The 24735-nt window shown below is 39.8% G+C and overlaps 4 protein-coding genes across 4 annotated transcripts; 3 read left to right on the top strand and 1 right to left on the bottom strand.

The window, feature by feature from the left end:
* The first annotated feature begins 4277 nt into the window (after window positions 1-4277).
* Window positions 4278-5970, top strand: LOC137944889 (aquaporin PIP2-7-like). The gene is made up of 4 exons (XM_068790676.1): window positions 4278-4682; window positions 4975-5270; window positions 5360-5500; window positions 5592-5970. The coding sequence occupies exons 1-4, from the start codon at window positions 4391-4393 to the stop codon at window positions 5709-5711; spliced, it is 849 nt and encodes a 282-aa protein (XP_068646777.1). The 5' UTR covers window positions 4278-4390; the 3' UTR covers window positions 5712-5970.
* Window positions 5971-12298: 6328 nt separating this feature from the next.
* LOC137943814 (transcription factor ABORTED MICROSPORES-like) lies at window positions 12299-14905 on the bottom strand. Its single transcript, XM_068789247.1, has 7 exons — window positions 14808-14905; window positions 14545-14721; window positions 14281-14401; window positions 13414-14058; window positions 12996-13304; window positions 12723-12899; window positions 12299-12643 (listed from the first exon to the last, which is right to left on the bottom strand). The coding sequence occupies exons 1-7, from the start codon at window positions 14903-14905 to the stop codon at window positions 12437-12439; spliced, it is 1734 nt and encodes a 577-aa protein (XP_068645348.1). The 3' UTR covers window positions 12299-12436.
* Window positions 14906-18897: 3992 nt separating this feature from the next.
* Window positions 18898-20747, top strand: LOC137944888 (probable cinnamyl alcohol dehydrogenase 6). Its single transcript, XM_068790675.1, has 6 exons — window positions 18898-19097; window positions 19174-19287; window positions 19384-19611; window positions 19747-20032; window positions 20144-20297; window positions 20402-20747. The coding sequence occupies exons 1-6, from the start codon at window positions 19003-19005 to the stop codon at window positions 20599-20601; spliced, it is 1077 nt and encodes a 358-aa protein (XP_068646776.1). The 5' UTR covers window positions 18898-19002; the 3' UTR covers window positions 20602-20747.
* Window positions 20748-21788: 1041 nt separating this feature from the next.
* On the top strand, window positions 21789-23324 carry LOC137943812 (UPF0496 protein At1g20180). The gene is made up of 2 exons (XM_068789246.1): window positions 21789-21857; window positions 22234-23324. The coding sequence occupies exons 1-2, from the start codon at window positions 21809-21811 to the stop codon at window positions 23322-23324; spliced, it is 1140 nt and encodes a 379-aa protein (XP_068645347.1). The 5' UTR covers window positions 21789-21808.
* Window positions 23325-24735: the final 1411 nt, after the last annotated feature.

Genomic DNA, 24735 nt, shown 5'->3' with positions numbered 1-24735 from the left:
AATTATAAAATTTAATTTGGAGGTTGATCTAACCATGTTAGATACAAAAATTAATTGATGAAATAAATCTCAAAGTCTAGAGGTACAACTCTCACATAATTTGTACCATCAATCTTGTAAATATTATGGTTTTCCACATACCAAGTTGTAAAAATTGTTCATATACAATTAGAATTTTTTAATGTACGATAAAAATATTAATTAATAACAACAAAAATTAGTTCTCAAATTTTTATATATTTTGATAATTGAGGCTAAATTTGTTGGACGGGTTGGCCTAAGTAAATCGAACCCTATCCCTGTTTCGATCGATCAATCACATAGTAAACAAACCGCTTGCAGTATCTTAATAAAATTATAAATTTAAAGTTTGAAATAGTTTTAATAGAGAGAAAAAAGGGGTTAAATTTCATGTCTCTTAAGTCTTGAGGAATTGGGTGGGTTATAAAAAAGTCCCCTTTTCCCTATATTTAATAATTGAAGACTCGGACTTTTTTAATGTGGAACACAACATTGGTGCCACTTTGCCTTGAGGATGGACAAATAAATGGACCCAACTGCAGTTTGTAATTTATGTACCTTCTCTGTGGATATTGCTTCGAAAACAGTCCTTCTCTATAAGAATGCCAGTGGGCCTTTATGGCCCATGTTTTTCAATATTTCAAGATCAAAGGTTAAGCCCAGTTTACGCATTCTTTGGAATGTAAGATGGTCCTGGTGAAACTACTAAAAATTTTAACAAAAACTCATTAAGAGTTTTTTGTTTTAAAGCCAAAAGAGAATAAAATAAAAATATAAAATAAAAATATTTACAAGAATACTATTTATTTTTTTTATTTTCAAAAATAATAATTAAAATTGTCTAAAATAACAATACTGATGAAAATAAATAAAAATTATTTTAATGCTTAAAAATATATAAAATATAAAATATATTCAATTATTTAACAAAATAATAAATATTTATCATTATCTCAAATGCTAGTTTTTTATGTTATGAGCGACTTTGGAAAATTAAAGCTCGTTCGAAAAAAATAAGACAAAAAATTCTAATTGCTTGTAGGTAGGAGAAAATACTCCAAAAAAAAAATAGAAGCCAAAGTGCTACAAATAAACACAAGTAAATCATTTTATTTTGAACTATATTTTCGTGAAAAATAGTAAGGGTTAATCGACTAACCAAATAATATCGAACCGATGCTAGTAGCTACTCTTGGGAGTACACTAAACTCTTTTTTTACAAAGAACAAAGACATCAACCATGATTAATTGCATTCATTGACTGTACACTAAAAAATAGTTCCTAGCATATATCAATAAAAATATCAATAAAACGAACATAAAAAGTGAGATGCTACTATTAAGAGATAATATCAGTAATAGCCCAATTTTAATTAAAAGTTAATCACTTACCTTTGTTTAAGTGATAGTTTATATTGTTGGGTATACAACCAAAGTCTCACATTGGTTTGAAGTGGGGAGGATCTTAGATATAAAAGTGTTGACACTATCTTTATTGGTATGAAGTTTTTTAGGGGTAAAACCCAAGAGCAAATCCATGAGGGCTTAGGCCCAAAATGGACAATATCATACCAATGTGGAGATAGGTTGTGTCCATAGTCCTTACAAATAGTATCAGAGCTATGCCCCAGAGTTAGCCATGGTGGATGATTCTTCTAAATGCTGAACGAAGGTGATGGGCCTCTGATTCTTCATAGACGATTCCAGGTCCCAACACAGTGAAGAGGAGTTGATTCGGATAGAACGCTCTCGAGATAGGTGGTACTCCATATAAGGCATGTGCTTCCAACACATTGAAGTGAAAAATCCGGGTTGGTAGATAATGGACGGATGAATGATTATTTGAGAGGAGGCTCGGTGGTCCTTTGTTCGAGGAGAAGATTGTTGGGTATAGGACCAAAGTCCCACATTGGATAGAAGTGGGGAGGATCTTGGATATAAAAGTGTGGACATTATCTCTATTGGTATGAGGCATTTTGGAGCCCAAGAATAAATCCACGAGGACTTAGGTCCAAAGTGGACAATATCATACCAATGTAGAGAGATAGGTTGTATGCATAGTCCTTACACATATAGCTCCAAGATAGAAACTAGCCTATATAAAAGAGTCTACATAGCCACTTGAACAATACAATGTTAGTTAATTTTAAGATACCATAATAAAACTATGACATTAATTTTACTTTATAAAAAGTGTTGGTCCATGAAGGGTGCAACTTTCTTTAGTCTAATCAAGAGTTTTATTTACTACCTACTATGCCAAATAAAGGGTATAAGGGATGTTGATAGAAACTCCATTTCCTTTTCTTATAATTAAAAGACTAAAAGTGATTAAAGCGATAAGCATATGATTCTCCTCACATCATCCTCCACAATTAAAATAAGAAGCTTGAATGATTAAGTTAGGGACATATAATATCCTAAAGATTTATTACATTATCCCTTGATCAAATCCAATTTTTTTTATATTATAAAGTCTGATGAGGCTAAACCAACCTTCATGTGACAACATGATGTGACATTACAAGAAGGTCTCATAATCTCTTTGGAAACTTCAAAGGAAGGTTTAGGTGTCATTAAAGGTTAGATTTGTGTTTAGTGAAGCTTCAAAGGGAAGATACATGTAGCATGTAACAAGCCTTGATCTACTCAGTCTATGAGCGATCCTATGTCGCCGACCATTTCTTCCATTAACGACAATCACAGAGACAGAAATCCTCCTTCCTGCCGAATCAATCCACCCAATCATCATCACCGTCATCGATCCTTCCCCGCGGCGAATTTACTCGACTCGAGCGAAACCGCTGATCTGTCGGGCATCTCGATCCTTCTCTGCGTAAGAAAGAATTTATCCCGCCGGACCAGTTGAGCTATCAATCAAGTTTCTTAAAAGTCTAACAATAATTAAGAATTAGCTATCGGAGTAAGCAAATTTGGCCACACCCAGCCGACCAATCATCCTCTTCCTCCTGCTTATCAATCATTAAGGCCCCATCGTCTTCCTTCTTTCAAAATTGAATCCCTCTTCTTCTTCTTCTCTTCCTCCTCCGTCTCTGCAAATTATATATAAGATCCCATGATAGTGGCTGTCGGAAAAATAATAAAGAAACCGTGACGAGGGTTCGCGCTTATCATTCTTTGTCATTTCCCGACGGGATTCCGATTGTTTATTTCAGCTAAACTCGATTACGGAGAGAGATGGGTTTGTCTATTTGATTGGAGATAAGCCTGACAAGCTTCCATTTTTTATTTATTTTTAATTTGGGAGGAATTAATCTAGGTTTATAAATCATGTAATTATCGGATAATGTGAGACAATGACACGGTTGAATCGCACGAGTGAAGTTTCTTTCTAGCCGTTGTAGTTGGGTTAAGTGGGGCCTTACTTGCATAGTTGCATTTACGAAAATAGCCCTGATATCGAAAAGGCTGACTCAGTAAAGTGCGTTCTGGATTCCGGAACCCAAGTCCCAAAGGGGTCAACAAGGTTTGACTCGTGGGATTGAGCGCATCCGAGCCGTTGATCCCTGCTTTAGTGGTCTACGAAACCTAAGCATCAAAAGGGAGGGTATTTTAGTCAAACGTAAAATTCTGAACGGCAAAAAGCCAGTTAGGCCATTCGTCAATCCAGGGTGGTGGGTTGGCTTTCTTTTGTCTTCGGATTCGCTTTCGAGAAAATTGGCGGGTCGCTTTCATCCATTTACAGCCGCAGGATTTTTGAATTTTTTTTCCGAGGGGCAAAGATTGAAGATGGATGACCGTTGGGACCCCGACCCGAACGATAAGCCCTAGTCCATAAGCCTCCCGACACGTCTAGACTCCGACGTTAAACACGTGGCGAACTATTATTGGTTAAAAACATGTGTCATCCCCTCTGTTGCGCGATTACCGCCACGTGTATTTGATTAAAATTAAGATTGGAATCGTGGAGTTGAAGAAATGTACGCTGAGGTGGGGCCGGTGAGGGGCAAAATAGGGATTCTTGAAAGAAAAGTTTTAACAGATGTAAAGAAACAAAAAAAAGCATTGTCAGGTTACGGTTGGTAAAGCGGGCTGGCCTTTAGAGGGCAAATGTAGCCGTTATGCGCGCGCATGCCAGGCTGACGGGCGGCCCGAGCTCGGCAACGGATGATTAGGCCCTCACATGGTCTTGCTGTACGTCAGCCCCACCACTCGCCTCGCCCCTTTCTCTCTCTCTTCTCATTATTCTCATCATTTTTTTTTATTTTCCTGACCTGCCTCACTCCTCCCTCTTTATCCATAAATTCTCACCCTCTCACCGCTTCCTCCCACCAAATCCTACTGTCGCCTTTCTGCTACTGCGTCTAATTCGTTCAGAGAGGTTGAGCCGTCTTCACTGTAGCGAAAGATGTCGAAAGAGGTGACTGAAGCCGAGTCTACTCACCACGGCAAAGACTACCACGATCCACCTCCGGCGCCGCTTTTGGATGTCGGGGAGCTGAAGCTCTGGTCTTTCTACAGAGCCCTCATAGCGGAGTTTATTGCTACTCTGCTCTTCCTTTACGTGACCATCGCTACAGTTATTGGCCACAAGAAGCTGAACGCTGCCGATGCCTGCAACGGTGTCGGACTTCTTGGGATCGCCTGGGCTTTTGGGGGCATGATCTTTATCCTTGTCTACTGCACTGCCGGAATCTCAGGTTAGTAGACTCGGCGAGAAGAAGCGGATGCGTAGCAGTACTGGGGAATTTCCTTTCGTTGATTCTTCTTTCCCCTTTATTTTATTTTTATTTCAATTTTTTTTCCTCTGCTTCGTTTCTGTCATGCGACTGTTTTACCTTGAACTTCCTCGGTCGTTTTTGTCTTTATTTAATTAATTTATAGTCTGTTCTTCCCGTCGAGAGGCAGCGACACGGTTAGCTGAAGGAGCACGAAGGTAGATTTTGTTCCTTTTGGAGCTTTCTGAAAACCGTCTCTTGTGAATGTTTGCAGGAGGGCACATCAACCCAGCCGTGACCTTCGGGCTGTTCTTGGCGCGCAAGGTTTCCTTGATCCGTGCCTTGGCTTACATAGTGTTCCAGTGCCTGGGAGCTATTTGCGGTGTCGGCCTCGTGAAGGCCTTCATGAAGGGTCCCTACAACTCTTTGGGTGGCGGAGCCAACGAAGTCGCCTCGGGCTACTCCAGGGGAACTGCCCTCGGCGCCGAGATCATTGGCACCTTCGTCCTCGTCTACACCGTCTTCTCCGCTACCGACCCCAAGAGGAGTGCACGCGACTCCCACGTACCCGTAAGTACTCTTCTTTCCTTGATATGCAGTGAAATCTACGGGTTCTGTGCTTCTCATATTCTCTGACTAACTGTTTCTTGTCCTTGAAGGTCTTGGCTCCTCTGCCCATCGGGTTCGCTGTTTTCATGGTTCACTTGGCCACCATCCCCATCACCGGAACCGGCATCAACCCAGCCAGGAGCTTCGGTGCTGCTGTCATCTACAACAACGACAAGGCCTGGGATGATCACGTAAGTTACTTGAACGAACCCAAGATTCTGTCCACTCTTTCACTCAGTTCCTTCGAGAAATCCTAATTGTTCTGTTTGGTATCACGCGCAGTGGATTTTCTGGGTCGGCCCCTTGGTAGGAGCACTGGCCGCAGCCGCTTACCACCAGTACATCCTCAGAGCGGCCGCCATCAAAGCCCTCGGATCCTTCCGCAGCAACCCCCATAACTGAGCTTGAAGAAGCAGTCCTCCAGTTTTCATCTCGTCCTTCAACGTGTGGAGTGAAGAAAGAAAGTCCCTTCTTCTTCTTCTTCTTTTCTTTGCTGTTTTTTCTATTTTTAATTTATCTGGGCTGTTCATGTTCATGTCCATGTGTAGCTCTGTAAGATGCGAGGTCATGTACTGTGTCTAATCGGTGTTCAATCTCTCCTCATCTGTGTATTATTATGAAGAAAAAAAATAGGATTCTTTCTTTTCTTCAGAAACAAAAAGCTCACTTGTTTTTTTATCCACAAAACCATGCACTGTCATCGCGTTAGATTCATCGGGTGAAACGGGTAACTCCAACGTCATAAATACATCAGAAGGAGACAAATAATTCGTACAGGGGTAGTTTGGGGAATCGATGAAAAGAAAGCTGAGTGGACGGTGGGTCCGGACAAGTGTCGCGATGCTTTCAAATTCCAATCCCTTTCCAAAAGATTGGAATCAGCGCCAGGTCACCAACGTCTTACCATACAAGGCCACGTTTCAAACAGGAACAGGGGGGGCCGTCATGCGCGTCACATGAAGTCTTGTCCCGTATCGCGCCTTATCCATGAAAGGCTCTTGACGATTATCTAAATCTTTATTTCTAAAAATTTCTCCAGTGGGCCCGGGATAGTTGGGGAGAGAATATGCCCCCAGGCAGGCAGATGCTTGCGGCCATGGTTGGTGGGCCCCACGTACCAATGCAGAATCATTATCGGCCGTTGATGGGCGAGGGTCACTTTTTGAGGTTTTGAAAAAAGGAGCGAGTGAGAGGGACAAAAGCTCTCGAGGCTATTTTCGGGTCAGGTCAGGGTGGAGATGGACAACCAGAATATTGCGCACGTGGGGCCCCACCTATCGTGCCGGGTTGAGGAGGTCCGTGCTCGCTGTCAGTAGCTTCTTTGATAAAGCCAGGCCATTGCTTTTTTTGTAAAAGAGCTCGACAGTTGGATGCCACTATTAGGTGCCTAGAGATGTCGCCATGTGGGTCCCATCACGCCACTGTTTGTTTTTTTGGCAGGGGTTATATATAGCCTGATCGGCCTTGAATTTGTAGCATCAGTCTCTCCTAACCTGATCTGAGTCCTGTTATTACACAATTTAGACTCGTATCAACTCATCCAACTCGGGTAACCACAATTCACGAGTTGGCACCGGAGTCAGAATAAAGATTGGCCTTTTATGTCCGGCTAAAGGGGTTTATATGGACCAACCACCTAACTTTGTTGCTTAGGGCGAGTTTGGTTTGGTTTGTTAGTTGCATAGGGCCAGATTGATGCAAAAGGATATTTTAATGCTAATTATGCAGTGTCTAAAATAAATAGATGGTTTATTTTTTCCCCAAGAGATTGGTTGGATTTTAGCTCTAGTTTGGCCTTTTCTATCTAGATTACAATAGGTTCTAGATAAACCATTTTCAAAGGAGAAATACAAAAAAGAGAAAATAACTTACACCTTTTTACACTTGGAGAGTATCTTCTCCTTGAGAGATCCAACCCACAAGCTTTCTAGCACAGTGGAAATATAGGAACTTGTCTAATGCAAATGCAAAGGTAAGAGTTTCAGAAGAGAGTTGGATTTTCAAGAGTATGGGTTCGCTCTTTCTCACTAAAACACTTTGAGAAGATTTTTAAGGATTTGAGAATAAAGAGTTAAGAATATGCCAATAAATGCTCATTAACTTCTCAAAGAAAGGTTTGATGGGGGTATTTATAATTGAGTGAAATGGCTATTTTTTTTTCAGAATGTGTCTTATTGATAGATGGATACCATGGATCAATATCTTCCTGTTGGGTCTGATATTTTAAGTTAATTGATCAATGTCGAGGTCCCTCTGATAGTGCATTGCAAGTAAGATTGATCCATGAACTTCCCATGATCAATCATGCTTTATGTCATTGACTTGCCAAGTTTTGAATGATTATTCATGTAAGTTGATCAATTAGTCTTTATAGCACGGTTTGGCTGTGTTTGGGATGATCAATCAATCGACATATGCTAATCAATTATGTTTTATAATCTAGGCATGTTCACTCCTGGATGATCGATCATTGGCAGATGTTGATCGATCATTCCAGTAGTAGTTCAACTAAATTGACTTTGAAAGCAAGAGAATGAGTGATCCTAAGTGTTTCTAACATGGTTTTAATTCATGTATAAACACAAAGTATGTCATAAAGCTCCAAGTACGCACTGTACATCAAATCGAAGGAGTCGGACTACTCTCTTTTACAAAGATTGAATTTTGACATATCTGGGTAAATCCTAATATCTAATCTTCACTTTGTCTTTATCTTTCAAGGGTGCTTCTTCAAGAGTTGACTTTCCATGATGTTTGAGGTCTTTGTGAAGTTTGGTTCATTTTGATGCTTAGACCTTGAAATTGCATGTCTCTTGAAGGAAAAATATCTGAAATACTTAAATTTTAATTTTCAACTCTATTAATTTTTGTTATCAACAAAATCAAGAAGGGAGCAAATATATGGTCAACACTTGTGAGTTGATTTGGGTTCACTCTATTTTGCAAGAGTTTGTTGGAGTTAAGCTTCCCGTGGTGATGCACAATAACAATTAAGGCGTTATATTCATAGCAAATAATTATGTGGTTTAAGAGATAACTAAGCACATTGAGATAAATAGTTAGTTTATTCGCGACCAAGTTATGAATGGAAAAATTACTAATTTGTTGGTGCAAACAAGATTATGGGATTGAAGTCGCTCACATATAAGAGGGTGTTGTGTTGGCCCAGATAAAATATATTACTAATTTGTTAGTGCAAACAAGATTGATAGGAGCAAAATCGGTTCAAATTTCAATTGATACGAGTAGTGCTATTTACAAGACATAGGTTGGTAAGAAGATTGCCATATGCTACTATTAATCATACTATTATACATAAATTGTTGGAGTTATCTGTTATTTTATGAAGGAACCAAGGAAAGTTCATCATAAAGTAGTAGTTTGAATCTTAAAATATCTTAAAAGAGCTCTACGGAAACATTCAAATTTCGTCCACATAGTTGGCTATTCTGATGGTGACTATGCTCGTTTTAGGTTGAACAGAAGGTCCACAATAAGCTAATAAATGTTAGAGGGTGGCATCATGGTGAATTAGAAGAACAAGAAACAAACAGTGGTGGCCCCATTTAGTGTTAAAATAGATTATAAAGCGATGTCTCACACTACTTATGAATTGATGTGGGGTCTTAAGTATTTATGGCTAACATCGGATTCTTAATCAACAAACCAATATAATATTTTATGACAATAAAACAACAATCTTTATTGCAAGTAACCCAATGTTCCATGATATAACCGAACACTTAAGAGCTTAATCCTCATTTTATAAGAGAAGCGCTTTGTCCGGAAAGATTTCCATGTCTTCACTAAGCCTTTACCTAAAATGGAGTTCCTTTTTTCATGTACCGAGACGGGCTAATTAGACCAAGGGAGAGTTGAAGGAAGATGGGTTAAGAAAGAGTAGTCTTATAATTTCTAATTTAATTAGTTTTGTAATTTAATTAGCATATTTTTCATCATTTGTAATTTAAAGGGAATTTCACTTAAATACCTATTTAAAATAAAATATTTTAAAAAATACCGACATCATCAAAATATTTCTAAAACTACCCAACTTTGACCGGTCAAATGCCTATGTGTGCAGTCAAAAGTGACACATAAGCTTTGATTGCTTATGTGTTGCCACGTCATCTGTGCAGTAAACATAAATCAACACGTCATCTGCCACATCATTATTTTGCCATGTCATCTGCCACATAAGCTGACATGTCATTAAATAAAAATTAAATAATCCTCACTGTATTCCACCGCATTGTATTTCAAAATAATTTATTTTAAATGCCTTATGTGTCCCCACCCATCTTTCTCTCTCCTCTCGCCCTCTCGCCGCCCCGCTCGGCCTCCTCTCCTCTCGCCCTCTCGCTCCCTCTCGCCCTCTCGCCGCCACTCGGCCTCCTCTCCTCTCCTCTCGCTCCCTCTCCTCTCGCCTTCTCGCCGCCGCTCTGGCCTTGCCGTCTTTCCTCTCGCTGTCGTCGCGTGGCCTCGACCTCCTCTCCTCTCCTTTTTCCCCCTCCTCTCGCCATCTCACTGTCGCTCGGCCTCGCCCTCTCTCCTCTCGCTGTCGTCGCTCAGTCTCGACCTCCTCTCCTCTCCTCTCCTCTCCCCCCCTCTCCCCTCTCCTCTCCTCTCCCCTCTCGCAGTGCCTGCTGTCGCCGTTCCCCACCGCTCGGCCTCAGACTTCGCCCTCGACGCCCCTCTCTCAAAAAATTAAAAAATTAAAAAATTAAAATTTTTTTATATCGATAATAAAATATGTTAAATTAGTAAGAGTAAATTTTTTTAATTAATTATATATTTATTTTATTTTTATTTATTTTAAATATAAGGTAAAAATAAATTTAAAAAAAACGTATTGATAAATTTGATTTTTAAACTCAAAACTAAAATTTTCAAATTTTTTTATTAAAATAAATTTTAATCGATAATAAAAAGGTGTTAAAATGGTAAGAGTAAGATTTTTTATAACTTATTATTTTAAATATAAGGTAATAAAAAGTGTACCGGTACATTTATTTTTTAAACTCAAGTAAATTTTTTATATTTTTTTAGTTAATAAATATTTTTAATTGATAATAAAAGGTGTTGTAAGATTTTTAATTAACTAATATATATTTTTAATAATTTATTATTTTGTAAATAATATGATAAAAATTATACAAATAAATTGTATTTTTAAACTCTAAAATAATTTTTAGGCTTCGAGACATAACATTTATTACTTTTCCCAAAGATGAATGTCCAAAATTGTAGATATTAGGTAATAAAAAAAGTATCTGATTTTTTATTTTTTAAAAAAATATTTAATTTTTATTTAATGACATGTCAGCCTATGTGGCAGATGACATGGTAAAGTAATGACGTGGCAGACAACGTGTTGACATATGTTTACTGCATAGATGACGTGGCGACACATAAGCAGTCAAAGCTTATGTGTCACTTTTGACTGCACACAGGCATTTGACTGGTCAAAGTTGGGTGGTTTTAGAAATATTTTGATGACGTCGGTATTTTTAAAAATATTTTATTTTAAATGGGTATTTAAGTGAAATTCCCTAATTTAAATTGATCTAAGCATATTTTTATTTGACAAAAATGTCTAAGGGTGAACCAGTCCGTAGTGCCACCGAATCTCAACTTTGAAACTGTTTTAAAAAATGGTGGCTTCAACTTGCACGAAGCAATTCCACCTTTGAAACGCTCAAATAGGTTCGGTGGCAGGGTTATTTTAATCCATAAAGCACGATGATGCCGGCCATTTCCAGCTAATAACCAGACACTACGAATACATACAGACATGATTCAGCAAATGAAAGCTCTCTCTGTACCCCGAGAACACTCCTCTCGCAGGCCGGTCCCCTCTTGACAGAGTCTCTCATGCGGCCATGTCTTCATCAGCTGTAATCAAAAGTCCCACCCACCTGCAAAATTTCATCAGCTTTTGATCATCTCTACCCGAAACGAATAATTATGGGTCTCCACGCCTTTTTATCTAAGACCTTCTTCATCGCCTTGTTCGTATGTTTTCTGTATTGTGATCGTGTAGGAGCGGACGTTTACACAGTCGGGGGCGATGAAGGCTGGACTTCCTCGAACAACTATCTGGAATGGTCGCAGGGGTATAGTTTCACTGTAGGGGATGTTTTAGGTCAGACTGATCCAAAACCTGAACCCGTATCTGCTTCTGTTAATCAGCCGTTTTAATTTAATGCAATTGATCATCCGGGTCTCCATTTTGTTGCAGTGTTTAACTACGTGAGAGGACAGCACAACATACTGGAGGTGACGGAAGATACATTCAGATCGTGCGATGACAGCTCGGGCGTTATAAAGAGGTACGAGAACGGTAACGATCGAGTCACGCTTGACGAGGTCAGGAAGTACTGGTTCATTTGTAGCATTTCGGGGCATTGCCTGGGAGGGATGAAGGTGGAGGTGAATGTGAAGGAAGGCGGCGGAGCTCCGGTGGAGACGAAGACCAATGGAACTGCACCGGCTACTGATCAGGCCAGCAATGGAGTCGGCAGTACTCGGAGATGGAGCTTCAGATCGTCGGGTTTGATCTCTGTAACGCTTTTGATACTGCTTTTATCGATATATTGATTGTTAACGTAGATCATGAAGCCGTTGATTGTCAAATATGAAAGGAATCGTACTTTTTGCCTGGTTGTTGGTGATCAATCTTGCTTTCTTTTTAGTTTTGATGAAGGTTGACGTTGGTTTAACGCAAGGAGGTGAGGAGACTTGGGAACGAGTCGTCTGAAGTTGGGGCCCGGTGATGGGATGGTTGGAATGAGCCAAAGTTTGACCAAGTCGTCAGGCCTTGAGTCATATTAGAAAGGACCAAGCCAGTTTTTATTACAGATTGGATGTTTAATTATTATAATAACTCAAAACGAGGCCCGAATTTGATTTCGATAAACCACGAGTCATCCTTCAATGCCAGTGTGGGAAGAAACTCTCCCAAGAATGAAGATAGAGATCTCTTTGATTTTATTCTGATCAACCCAACAGCTACAATGACGGCACAATGTACGATCTTTCTCAGAATAGTTTCCTCGCACGTTAAACAAATCCCCGAACTGTATAACGTGAACGTGAGGATTTTTACGGAAAAAAAATGAAAACAGTTAGCGGCAGTGGTGGCGATGGTGGAGATGATTTGGGCTGAGCTGTTGTTGTTCATGGTGGTGACGGTGGTGGAGCTGCTCTCGGAAGCCCGCTGGAACGCCTTCCGTCGTAGTCTCGGGTTCCGACCATCCGCCTGTTGGGTTGCGGGTGAGCTCGAGAAGAGACTCCCGTACTTGGTCTGCTTGGACGGTTTCGCTGTCCCTCTTCTGTTCATCGAAGGTTTCTTCTGTTAATCTCAGTACGTTTTTCTGTTTTTCCTCAGTGGTAGAGTCGAACGAATTTTACCTCGACTTTGACGACATTGAGGACGAGGCCTCTGAATGTGGTTATGTTGGCGTTTGTTACTTCGAGCCCCAAGGAATTCATGGCCTCCATTAGCCTCACGAACCCGCCTGCTTTATGTTCGCAGAAAATCTTGACGAAGAACTCGTTCCCGTTAACCTCGCTCACCTCTGCTTGAACCTGAGAATTCAGTAGGTATGGATGGATTGAGAAGTGACTCACGATTGGTTTGCATATCCTAGAAGGAAAATGATGTGGGTTACCAGTATATGATACCTCCATTTGCTGTCCCTTGTCGTCGGTGCTCAAGGAGTCGGGATTTTTCTTTGAAGCATCGGAGGTTTTGTTGCTGGAAGAGCACCTGGTTCCCTGATCAATGATTACCAAACCGGAGCCCTCCTCCGGAGATTTGTTGTCACCTTGAGCAACCGCATGTAGATTTTGAGTATCCAGTTGGCCATTGCCGTTCTTCTTTGCTGCTTCTTCATCTGGAGCTTCCTCCAGCTCGTCCTGAAGATCTTTCACTTGCTTCTGCAACTCCTTTACAAATTCTATGGCATCTCCGAGGATCGATGCTCTATCCATCTTTGAAGTCGAGATATTGAAGATCGGACGAACAGTTGATCAATGCCTAAGAGGAAGTATGAAAGAATAAAGTTGTTTGATGTAGAGAAGTAATTAGAAATCGTATTACCTTAGTGATTTTCGGGACTAGAGCACGTAAAGCGTAGAGCCTATCATTTAGTTTCTTTCTTCTCTTCCTCTCTGCTACTAAATTTTTCGACTGGTTTCGCCTACCAGATCTATTCACAAACTTTTGATCTTCATCATCCTCCATCTGATCACTGCAATCTGATAAAGAATCGCCCCTGCCCAGCTCTTGTTTGACAGATTCTTTGTCATAATCCGCCAAGGAATGGTGCAAACTTGGGTTGTTCGCCTCGATAGATTGCTGCAAAGTAACAGTCTCCGGAAGGCCATGCTCGATGCCGGAATTGAATGATGTGGGCTTGTCGTAGAGGATATTGTCGACCTGTTGGTTACTCGGGAAATTAAGAGGCGAGTTGCCGAGGCGGCCCATTTGGTCTTGTGGAAGTTCCCACAGGAAGTTAAGATTATCGGTAGCAGGCTGTATCCATGGCTGGAAATGGTTGGTGTTTTTCAAGGAGTAGTCGTTGCAGGAAAAGGGTTTTGAAGTGTGATGATCAATGGTGCTTTCCGACAAGAAGGCGTCATTGAGAACCGAGCTCCCGAGTGTTTGATCATGAAAACCGGGGTCCCAGGAGGGGCTGTTGCACTGCGCCATAACGAATTCTACGATCTGATGATCTTCAGGCACCTGAATCACATCATATAAGTTCTTAATTTACACAATTAATCTTCCTTGGTTGAAAAGAATGGCACGTAAAGATCATTCTGTTTGGTTTACTTACGGAAATTCATACTTAATTCGGATCATCAGAAAAGCATGTTTTTAGAAGATGAACGGGGAATCAGGAGGAAGAAGAAAAAAATATATTACGTGTTTAGCAGCGAATAGTTCGATCAGTCCACACGTTACCGGAATCAAGACCTTTGTCTTAACCGTTTCCTGCATTAAAGCTTCTGAGTTCGAGGAAATTTCTTCAGCAGGATTAATGGGTAATGTAAAATTTGGGAGAGAGACGGAGACAATACCACATCTGTAAAGTTTGAAGATGAAATGCCGGGGAGATTCAGCCATACGGGTTTATTCGTAACCAAAGCTTCTGTGTGATTCCTGTATGAAACTTACAGTTAGGAAAAGAGGGAATCGGAGAGGGAGACGGAGACGGAGACGTCGTACCCTGAATACAAAGGCATGGAAGCAGGCAACTCGTCAAGAGCTTCACAGGCTTTGGTTCTTGGGTGCTGATACATAACATCTCTGCAAATGAGCAAGGGAGTTACGGCCAAGCGATGTTCTTCTTCTTTCCGGCTTGTTTCTGCCCCTCCGCAACAGCAACCCATCCACTCAACACACCTATAAACACCATAAATCAAATCAAATACTTTTAAAATGCGAAGAACACGCCTGAAACTACAGTGAATTCATTTAATTTCTCTCACCTTTGGTCATCACTGAGCTTCCATATCACACAATAATCCCAGCTTTTGTTCCCCACCAGAGGTCTGAGCTTCTCTGTGCAGTTTTGAGAAATCTTCATCTCTCCTCTCTCACGGGGAAGCCTACACAAGAACATCGATTTTCTGAGGCGGATCTTTCTGTAATTGCTACATCATAATTAGACTACCTCCAGCACAGAACGAAAAGAACTTACACGATTTGAAACCAGGAAGAAGAAAGTTTTTTATGTATCGATTTGACTTTTTGACTACACTTGAGTCTCTGACAAAGATGATAGGTATCGATAACTGCAACGTGATTCAACTCAGGAACCACATCTCAGAGCTTTTCGATCGAGTCCTGCAGGTTCACATAAGAGGAAAGCAGATAAACGTGTAATCTCAAAACGGATTATATTTCCATTTGGAGTCTGTTATAGGTAGGTGAAATGCTGCGAAGGCGTGAAGGGCTCAGTTTATATGGCCATTAGGGCATGTTTTCTTTCTTGAATTCAGGGGTGGCCCACTTTGTATTCCTACCACTAGACAGGGATTCATGGAAATTACAATCACTATAAGATTCAGATTGTCAACATTGGTTAATGACTAAGATCAAGGAAACTTGATCATCAGTTGACTAATGGTCAAAGTCAAAACTCTTGAAGGTCAATTTTATAGAATTTTTGTCAAATAGTACGTAATTATCAAAATCTGGATCAATATAGAGAACTTAAACGCCACTTAAGCGGCAAATAAACAAATGAGGTGATGCATAGGTAAAATGTGGCATTGCAATAAGTTTCACCCCACATTAAATAGAGCCACCCATAGGAGAATTTTTTAGGAGAGGAGAGTTTTTTGGATAGGAGAAATCGCTTCGTAAATCTTATGGAGCTCAATATCCCAGAATCTACTCAAATTCCCATAGAACTTGTAACAAGCATAAATTCTACCACTAATCTATCAAATTCTCTTGAAATTGTCATGGAGTTTCACAAAGTAGACACTTTGTCACAATTTTGTCATCCCTCGCAACACGTACAAGTTTAAGTTAGCTTGAAACCTTATCGGATTTTTGTAGTCGTCTTTGATGCCACCTTGCCACCTAGTCAAAGATAAATGGAGAAAAAAAAGGTGGAATGGTTGAATCACCTTCAAATTTCAAGTTAGCCTGAATCCTACTCAGATTTCTGTAGTAAAGATAACAATAAACAATTATTTTTGCTGCTACTTTGTCACCTTCTCTAGACTCGCCACTGTAATACAAGGGCAATTTTCTGCTCTGGTTGTAAGTGGAGGCTAACTTAAAATTGAAGCTAGTTAACCAAGGGAAGTTGTAGTACACGATCGGGTCATTCAAGGCTCAAAGCAAATTTGTGCGTAGGGATCGAATCAAAGTACTAAATTGGAGATATGACCTCATATCACTTAAAATTTTGTACCTTGCTCTTTGTTGTAGTACTTATTGTCATACTACTTTGTAGTCTAGATTTCTCTGTACATATACAACATGATAAATCATGAAATTGGTAAATATTGAGTTAAAAATGATTAACGATATAAAAATTAAAATTGATAAAATTTTTATCAGGCATCATGTATTTACATTATACAAAACTTTATATATATCACCATTGTGAATTAGGGATATAAACTCATGCTTGTATAATTTTCCTAGTGAAGAAAAGTGGTTTTGTTCCTATTGCAAATATTTTAAGTTCAAATGAGGTTGAGGTGATCAATATATAACATGCTTGTTCAATTTAGACAGTTGAGAGAGAGAGAGAGAGAGAGAGAGAGAGAGAGAGAAGGCCTACTTCCCCTTCTCTTCCTAGTTATCCCCTCATTACTAGAAAAGAGCCACTATTTTAATTTTAAAACTTTTAACATATAGTTCTTTATAAAAATAAAAAAAAATATTATTTAAATTTTTTTAATAAAAATTTCCCTTAAAATAAACAAATTCTATTGACATTATTTGGAATCTAGCTTCATAAAAAATGATACCTAGAGAATTATATTTAGAACTATGATACAGTTTAAAAATACCATATTTAAAAAATTGCCCTTATCATCATAAATATCAAGTTACCGGTGAAGTCGACGAATTCTTCCAAACTTGAATCTTTTAAAATAAATCCTTGTTATATATACAATTATGCAGTAAATCTCAATGCTCAAGAAATGTAAATATTTCTCTGGTTTGGACAATCGATAAGAGAGCTTGATGACAAGGTGGGTAATTCTATTAAAATTGAGTTTTCGTTATACAACCAAACTGTAGTTGTATTAAAGTATAAATGCATCAATCTATAAGTAACTCACATAAGGGTATCAGTATTATTCATTAGTAAATAGCCCAACTGAGCATTTTGAAGGATAAAATAATCAACAATTAAGATTACATTGTCAAAATAATTTTTGTTTTGGTATAGAACTAAGTAATTGTTGGAATCTTTGATGCTATATATGCTATATGGGAGACCATATGTCATTGCCAATGAATTAAAGCACATGCTATCTACCACATCTTGGTGAAGAAGAGGTTGAGAAAAAAATAAATTTATGGTCAAAAATTATTTTTGTCATTGAGGGACCATTTGTATCACTATAGGAAAATAAAAGGGAAATTTAGGTTTTTACCCAATTTTTAAAACTTAATCAGATAAATGACAACCGTTTAAACTTATTTAGAAAAATACCAAACTTTGACCAATCAACTACACATGTGTATGGTCAAAGGTGACACTTAGACTTTTATTGATTACGTGTCACCGCATCATCATGCCACATCAATACTTGGTGAGTCGAATGACAAGTCAACTGACACATAATTTTATAGACTCGTCATCGCCCATGTAGGATGCCACATCTAATGACAAAAAAACCCATTGTTTAAAATATAACATGGCAAACCACGTCATCATCCATGTAAATACCTTTTATCATCAATTTAAAATATTTATAAATTTAATTTTTTTTAAAAAAAATTAGATTTTAAAAATCAAATTTATCAATACACTTTTTATTACCTTATATTTAATTAATAAATTATAAAAGTATATTAATTAATTAAAAAATTAACTCTTACCTATTTAATGACATGACATCTTACATGGGTGATGACGTGTCGGAACTGTGATGTGGTAATTGAGATGTCAATTGACTCACCGAGTACCGCTGTCACCTTTGACCATACACATGTACAATTGATCGGTCAAAATTGGGTATTTTTCTAATAAGGTCAAATTTTCGTCATTTATCTAATTAACTTTAAAAAATTGGGTAAAAACCTAAAAGTCACATAAAAAAAGTAAAAGAAAATTATTTTTAATTTAAACAATTTCTCATTGCAGTAGGATACAACAGAAAAATTAGTTATAATGCTGAGTTTACACCATAAATAAAAAAAACAAAAAATGAAGAGATAAAAAATTCCTGATCATTATCTGAAATTCATCCTTGTATTTTCATGATATATTGTCATCTGTTAGTTGCTTCTCTATTAATTTCATGCCTCCTTTCAATAAATTTGCCATGAAAGTTGGTTCAGAGTTGGGTGAGACCACTGACAGACCTGTAACTCATTATATTTATTAAACCTTCAGTCAATTCAAACTAAAGAAAAATCTCTTGATCAGAAAGAGACTGAATTAAGATAGAAAACTAAATGGTAAGTCCTACTAATTTCCTATTTCCTTCTTCTGCACATCAGGTCAGAGTCAATTCAATCCGAAAGAAGTTTTTTTTGAGGTCAGACGGAACAATTTCAACGTAATTTCTTCTCAGCATCAATGTGTGGAACAGCTTCTGAGTTCATACGGATAGATTACGTTCTATTGGTTTTCTCTTTGCGTGATCGATACGAGGGCATCTCCTTCACTAAACACGATCTGCTACTCGTGTTCTGATTTGAAAGCAGGGATATAGTCAGCATCTCACAAATGCGAGTACCACGAGGTCGGTGGAATAGTTATTTCCCCATTTAATATGAAGCGGCGAAGGAGGGATGAAGACAGCGGGAAAGAACGGAGAATTGAAACGGTGAGACCCAGGAGGGACTTTATTTAACTGAGGGGAGCGTGCTGGAGGAGCAGAACCACCCATCGCGCTATCAGCCACAGGGTCTGGGAGCCTTGCAGGAGACTTTTCTTTGTCTTCGAGAGACTGGGGAGTGGTCGGATTTGTCTAGGTGAAGATGACTGAAACCACCCCAAATCACACTCAGACGGTGGAGGGCTGGGCGGCCCACCAACCCAGAGGACAGATCACACCCTTCGTCTTCAAGAGAAGGTACTGTTCGATCCGGGGAGCTCAATTACTGGTTTGTTGAATGGTCGTCGCTGAAAGTTTCATTCGTTTTCTGCAGGGCAACCGGCGTCGACGATGTTGTCATCAAGATCCTATACTGCGGGATGTGCCACACTGATCTCCATCACATTAACAACGATTGGGGCATCTCCATGTACCCTCTTGTGCCGGGGTAAGTATAAAGCAGAACATCTCATGATTGTTTTCTCTTCAGTTCTGGAGTCTGTTTTTCATGGAGGTTGATTGATGGAGTGTTCTGTTGCTCCAGACATGAGATCACCGGACTCATAACGGAGGTGGGGACGAACGTGAGCGAATTCAAGATCGGAGACCGAGTGGGAGTAGGCTGCTTGGCGGCCTCTTGCCTCCAGTGCGAGTTCTGTAACGACTGCGAGGAGAATTACTGCGAGCAGGTGCAGTTCACCTATGGCGGCATCTTCTGGGACGGAAGCATCACTTACGGCGGATACTCCAAAATGCTGGTGGCGCACCGGAGGTGAGCCCACTTCCATGGCCACCTCGCTTTCCAAGCTTTTCCAAATTATGGGTCAATTTATTAACAAAATATCTCTTCGTTAATTGATAGTAAATATTATTATACGAGTGAAATCGTAATTAAATTGTAACGCAGGTACGTGGTGCACGTGCCTGAGAACCTGCCGATGGACGCAGCAGCACCGCTACTCTGCGCGGGGATAACAGTGTATAGCCCCATGAAGCTGCACGGCATGTTGCAGGCCGGAAAGAAGCTCGGAGTGGTCGGACTGGGCGGACTGGGTCACGTGGCGGTGAAATTCGGTAAGGCGTTTGGACTGCAGGTGACCGTGATAAGCACTTCTCCGGCCAAGGAGGAGGAGGCCAGGAGCCGCTTGGGAGCCGACAACTTCCTCCTCAGCACCGACTACAAGCAGATGAAGGTTCTCTTCTTCGAACCTTTCGTCTTAATCTAATTATTGAATAGTGACTCGTTCAAGTCCTGATTTGGATATCGATTATGTTGGCTTTAATTTGTTCTTGGCACCAAAAAGAAAGAAAGCCGCACATTGGATTTCATCATCGATACAGTCTCCGCCCCTCATTCTCTGGGTTCCGTCCTCGACCTCCTGAAGGTGAAGGGGATCTTGGTGCTCGTGGGTGCCCCAGAAAAGCCCGTTCAAGTCCCTGCGTTTCCTCTCATTTTCGGTAAGATCGGCTCTCCACCCTCCGTCGATTACCATTCACTGCGCAAAAAAGTTTGAGGTTCAGTGAGAGATAAAGAGGTTTAAAAAAACATTTCTCTGTTGCAGGGAAACGAGTGGTGGCCGGAAGCGTGATAGGGGGCATGAAGGAGACGCAGGAAATGCTGGATATCTGCGGCAAACACAACATCACTTGCGACATCGAGCTCATCAAACCAGACTACATCAACACAGCAGTAGAGCGGCTGGCAAAAAACGATGTCAGATACCGTTTCGTTATTGACATTGCCCAGGAATTGAAGCCATAAGCGTCTAGAGACCATGAAGCATCGTCGTCGTCCCTGTTATTTCATCATCTCTGTTATTTGTTCTAGTTATTTCATCGTCCCTGTTATTGTGTTTTTCGGTTTTCCGCCCTGCAATAAACCGATTTCCATGATTGCAAAACAAAAAACTCGAAGAACATAAAAAACACGAGTCGTTTGATTGAATAAAAACTGTTACTGGGCTCCACCTTTAGTTGATCCCATTCAAATTAAGGCCTTATGTTTGCCACGATTTCCGCCGAGTCCAAACACGGCAGCCGATGATGATCCATCGGAAGCAACGCAAAGCAACGAAATCTCCCCAGGCACGCCAAATTGCCAAGTGGCACTAATCGTGAGCCGTTTCTGGAGATTACTCGCCATCGTGGCAATCGGTGGCTTCCTCCATGACTCATCGGACTCATCAGACTCTTATCGGACTCTACCAGACTCTTATCGGACATCACCTCACGTAAAGCAATTACACACCAGATTTTATCCGTAACGGTATTCTACGCGGAGCCGTGCACTCATGGTGCGGGCCCCTTTTCTTAACCAATCCTGGTTGATTAGCCTAACATAAACCAATTATTAGAACTCCGATTTGAAACCCGGTTCGATTTGGAACGAATATTGAACCAATCAATTCTATTTTGATAATTATCTTAGTAAGTTGACAGCCCTAAATTTGGTCCAAGTAACTGAACCAGACCTGGTCGTGCCAGCGGTAGTCAACCGCCTGGGTCGGGTTTTATAACTCTGGCTTAGAAGACGGAGAGACGGAGACACAGTGGGCTGTTGGAGAGCTGCAGACGAAAGATTAAACTTTTTCGAGTCTGGTTTTGACTACCATCCATGTGAATCCTTTTCAGGAGATTGAACGAGCCTGTCTTGATTTCCGGAAAAAAACTCCGGCCGGAAAATTGACAGAAAGAGGAAATCGCGTGAAGGCGCGAGAAGCGGTGAAAGCGAGGTAAAGCGAGATGATTGTTTGCTTCCTTTTCTTTTAAATTTGCTCTTTGTGTTGCTTCCTTGTTTTAGACGCGCTTCAGTTTCTGAGCTTTCTGAGTCAGTCGAAGCAAGCCCTGTCTTCTTACTTCCCGCTTTTTCGTTTCCTTATCTGTCTTCTGGATTCGGTGGCGAAAGAAAGTTTTCTGATGGGTTGATGTAGGTTTGCAGAGGTAGAACTAGTAAAAAAACGGTGATCAAGATGAGAGCTTCTGCCGTGAAGGCCCGATTTCGCCTGCAGTCGTCAACAGGTGGGCGATGGGTTGGAGACCCCTTAACTTCTCTTTCGAATACACGACACGTTTTAGCAGAAAGATTAAAATCTCTACGTACGAGTCGTTTTTTTTTTCTTTTTCTTTTCTCAGCTGATAATTCTAGTTGTTTTTTCCTCGCGCCGCTGATTGCTTTTGATGGAGAGACAACCAGGGATAAACTTGATGCAGTTTGAGCAGAACTGAAAAACTAATTTAATGTAATCCGATCAGATATTTGAGCGTTTTCACTTCATTCAATCTTCCTGTGATTGTTTCTTTGATCCCTCTGGGAAAGATTTTTCTTTCATTAGGGAGAGTTTGATAGTTTTTCTTCTGTGTTTGATTTGGATACCCTTTCTTTCGTCTTCTTCAGGTATGTTTCCCAAGGAACAGACAGCTAACGTGTCCAACAAGTTAAATGTAAATCAGGAGTACATGCAGGCCTTGAGAACAAAATCGTACACAGATATCTGGACCAAAGTTCACGGAGAACCAGGAAGATCATATGAAGAACAACAAATTCCCGTAACTCCCCTTCGGCCGCCGCCGAATCTCTCGTCGGACCTCCTCGAACCACGGCAAGACATCTTAATGGCGGTCGGTCACGATTCCCACCTCCACACCCTCCTTCTCGATTACTTCGAACGAAGCGTGGAGGCCTTCGACATCTGCCGCACGCTTCTGGAGAAAATCAACCAGACGCGCTCGAACTATCGCGTAATCCAGAAAATCCTCAAACGGGTCAAAAGGGTTTCTGGAGATTACACAGAAGAGCAATGCCTGGTTATCTCTAGCAAGCTCGCCTCCTACGCCATGCTCGAAAACCCCCTCTCTGGTTCAACCCTAGTGCAATTCGGCCAAGTTCACGACCTCTATAGCTCGTTGCTTGAACAGCTTACCTCGACTCGGAGAAAAATCATGAGAAGGGTGAAAATAGTCAGATTCGTAAAGAAGGCTTCGGGAATAGGCCTGCTGATCGTGTTCGGAGCTCTCAACATAGCTCTGATAGTCGTTGCAGCGCATACGATCGTGGGTCTCGCGTCGATTCCCATTATCGTCTGTCAGTCCACAGCTTTCCTGAAACGAGGTCCCCCGTCTGAAAATAAACTCATGGAAGGATTGCTGGTGAGAATGGGAGCACAACTTGACGCTGCGGCGAAGGGGGCTTACATCCTGAACCGGGATTTGGAAACGATGAGCAGGCTGGTGAGGAGACTAGACGACGAGATCGAGCACAGTAAGGCGATGATCAAGATATGCCTGAGGAGCCCGAAAGGGTACCTTGTGAGAGAAGTGATGAAGGAGTTCGAGAGCAGTGAATGTACCTTCCTGGACCAGCTCAAGGAACTGGAAGAGCATATCTACTTGTGTTTTCTCACCATTAACAGAGCCAGAAGGCTTGTTGTGCAAGAGCTGTCATTCAAGCAAAGAAACACATTAGATGAAACATCACCAGCTTCGTAAATTAATCGTTTGTATTCCTTTGTTTGATTCATATTCATTTTGTAGTCCAGGATTTGTTCTGTTCAGATCATTCTTTCTTCTGTTTCTGCAAACAATACTGAACAAAGAGGACGTGTAGTAATGAAATTTTTGGATCTAATGCCCGGGATTCCATTAATTTTCTCTATGAAGGATCAAATTTTCTAAGTTCCAAATCAATTTTTTTTGGTGTTTCTGCTAGTTTTTAGGGACAAGAAATATTTTGCTTTATTACTCTTCATTTTAAAAAATATTAAAAAATGAAAAATGAGTTTAATAAACTTAGAAATATGAAAACTGTTCTTGATTATTGATACCTTATTCTATAGTATTTTCTATTTTTTGCACTTTTTTAGTTTATTTCTAATATAAGAGACAAATACTAATAAATCTTCCAAGGATTTCCAATGGCAATTGGAATACAAGAAAATCGATCAAAAGAGAATTTTTACGATAAGAAAATCTTACGAAGAATTAATCAAAAGAAAAGAAAAGAATTTTTTTTTCATGTCTTGGGGTTATATTTCAATAACAAAGTACTTCATTTTTTACTAATTGAGGTCATATAAAAATTGAGGTCATATAAAAATTGAACATTAAAATCCTTTTTTTTTTTTTTTTTGGCCTTTTGATAATGAGGATTAGTTTCTTGAAGTTATTTGGCCATGATTTTTTATAAAACTTGTAACTTTTTATCATTTTATTATGTACATCAACTAATATGTCTATATTTTATAGATCTCTGATGGATGTTTATCTTCAATACTCCCCCTTAAGTTGGAGTTTATGTTAATGATACCCAATTTGTCGAGTAATGTCTCAAATTGGGACGAACTCAACACATTAGTGAATAAGTCTGCAATTTGATGGTTGGTTCGTATATGAGTTGTCTTAATCATCCATTCTTGAATCTTTTCACGAACTAAGTGACAATCAATTTCAATGTGTTTGGTTCGTTAATGAAAAACTGGATTTAATTATACCATGTTAAGTTGGGTCCAAGACCCATCCCAAAATGATTAACCCATATACAAACCAATAACCAAACTGTAGACTTATTCACTAAGTCGTTGAATTAGTCCCAATTTGAGATATTACTCGACAAATTGGATATCATTAACACTCCAACTTGAGAGAGAGTATTAAAGATAAACATCCATCAAAGATCGATTAGAGATTTATTGAAGCTAAAATTCCAGATTGAAGACAAACAATGAATCTAATATTGCAATTCATCGTTGGCATCCCCGTCTGCGCTTCAATTATCCATCAACAAAACCATATTTGTTTTTTTACGGATAAAACCATAGTCATGGAATGACTCCATGTGATCTGAACGGTGAAGATACATTGGGTGATTGGGATGGATCTTTGATCGATGTTTATCTTCAAT

Source organism: Aristolochia californica, unplaced genomic scaffold (assembly GCF_029961685.1).
Source record: "Aristolochia californica isolate CCGP_79_NKW_82.1479 unplaced genomic scaffold, dmAriCali1.0.hap1 SCAF_11, whole genome shotgun sequence".
In the NCBI taxonomy this organism is placed as follows: domain Eukaryota; kingdom Viridiplantae; phylum Streptophyta; class Magnoliopsida; order Piperales; family Aristolochiaceae; genus Aristolochia; species Aristolochia californica.
This window is presented reverse-complemented; position numbering and strand designations above follow the sequence as displayed.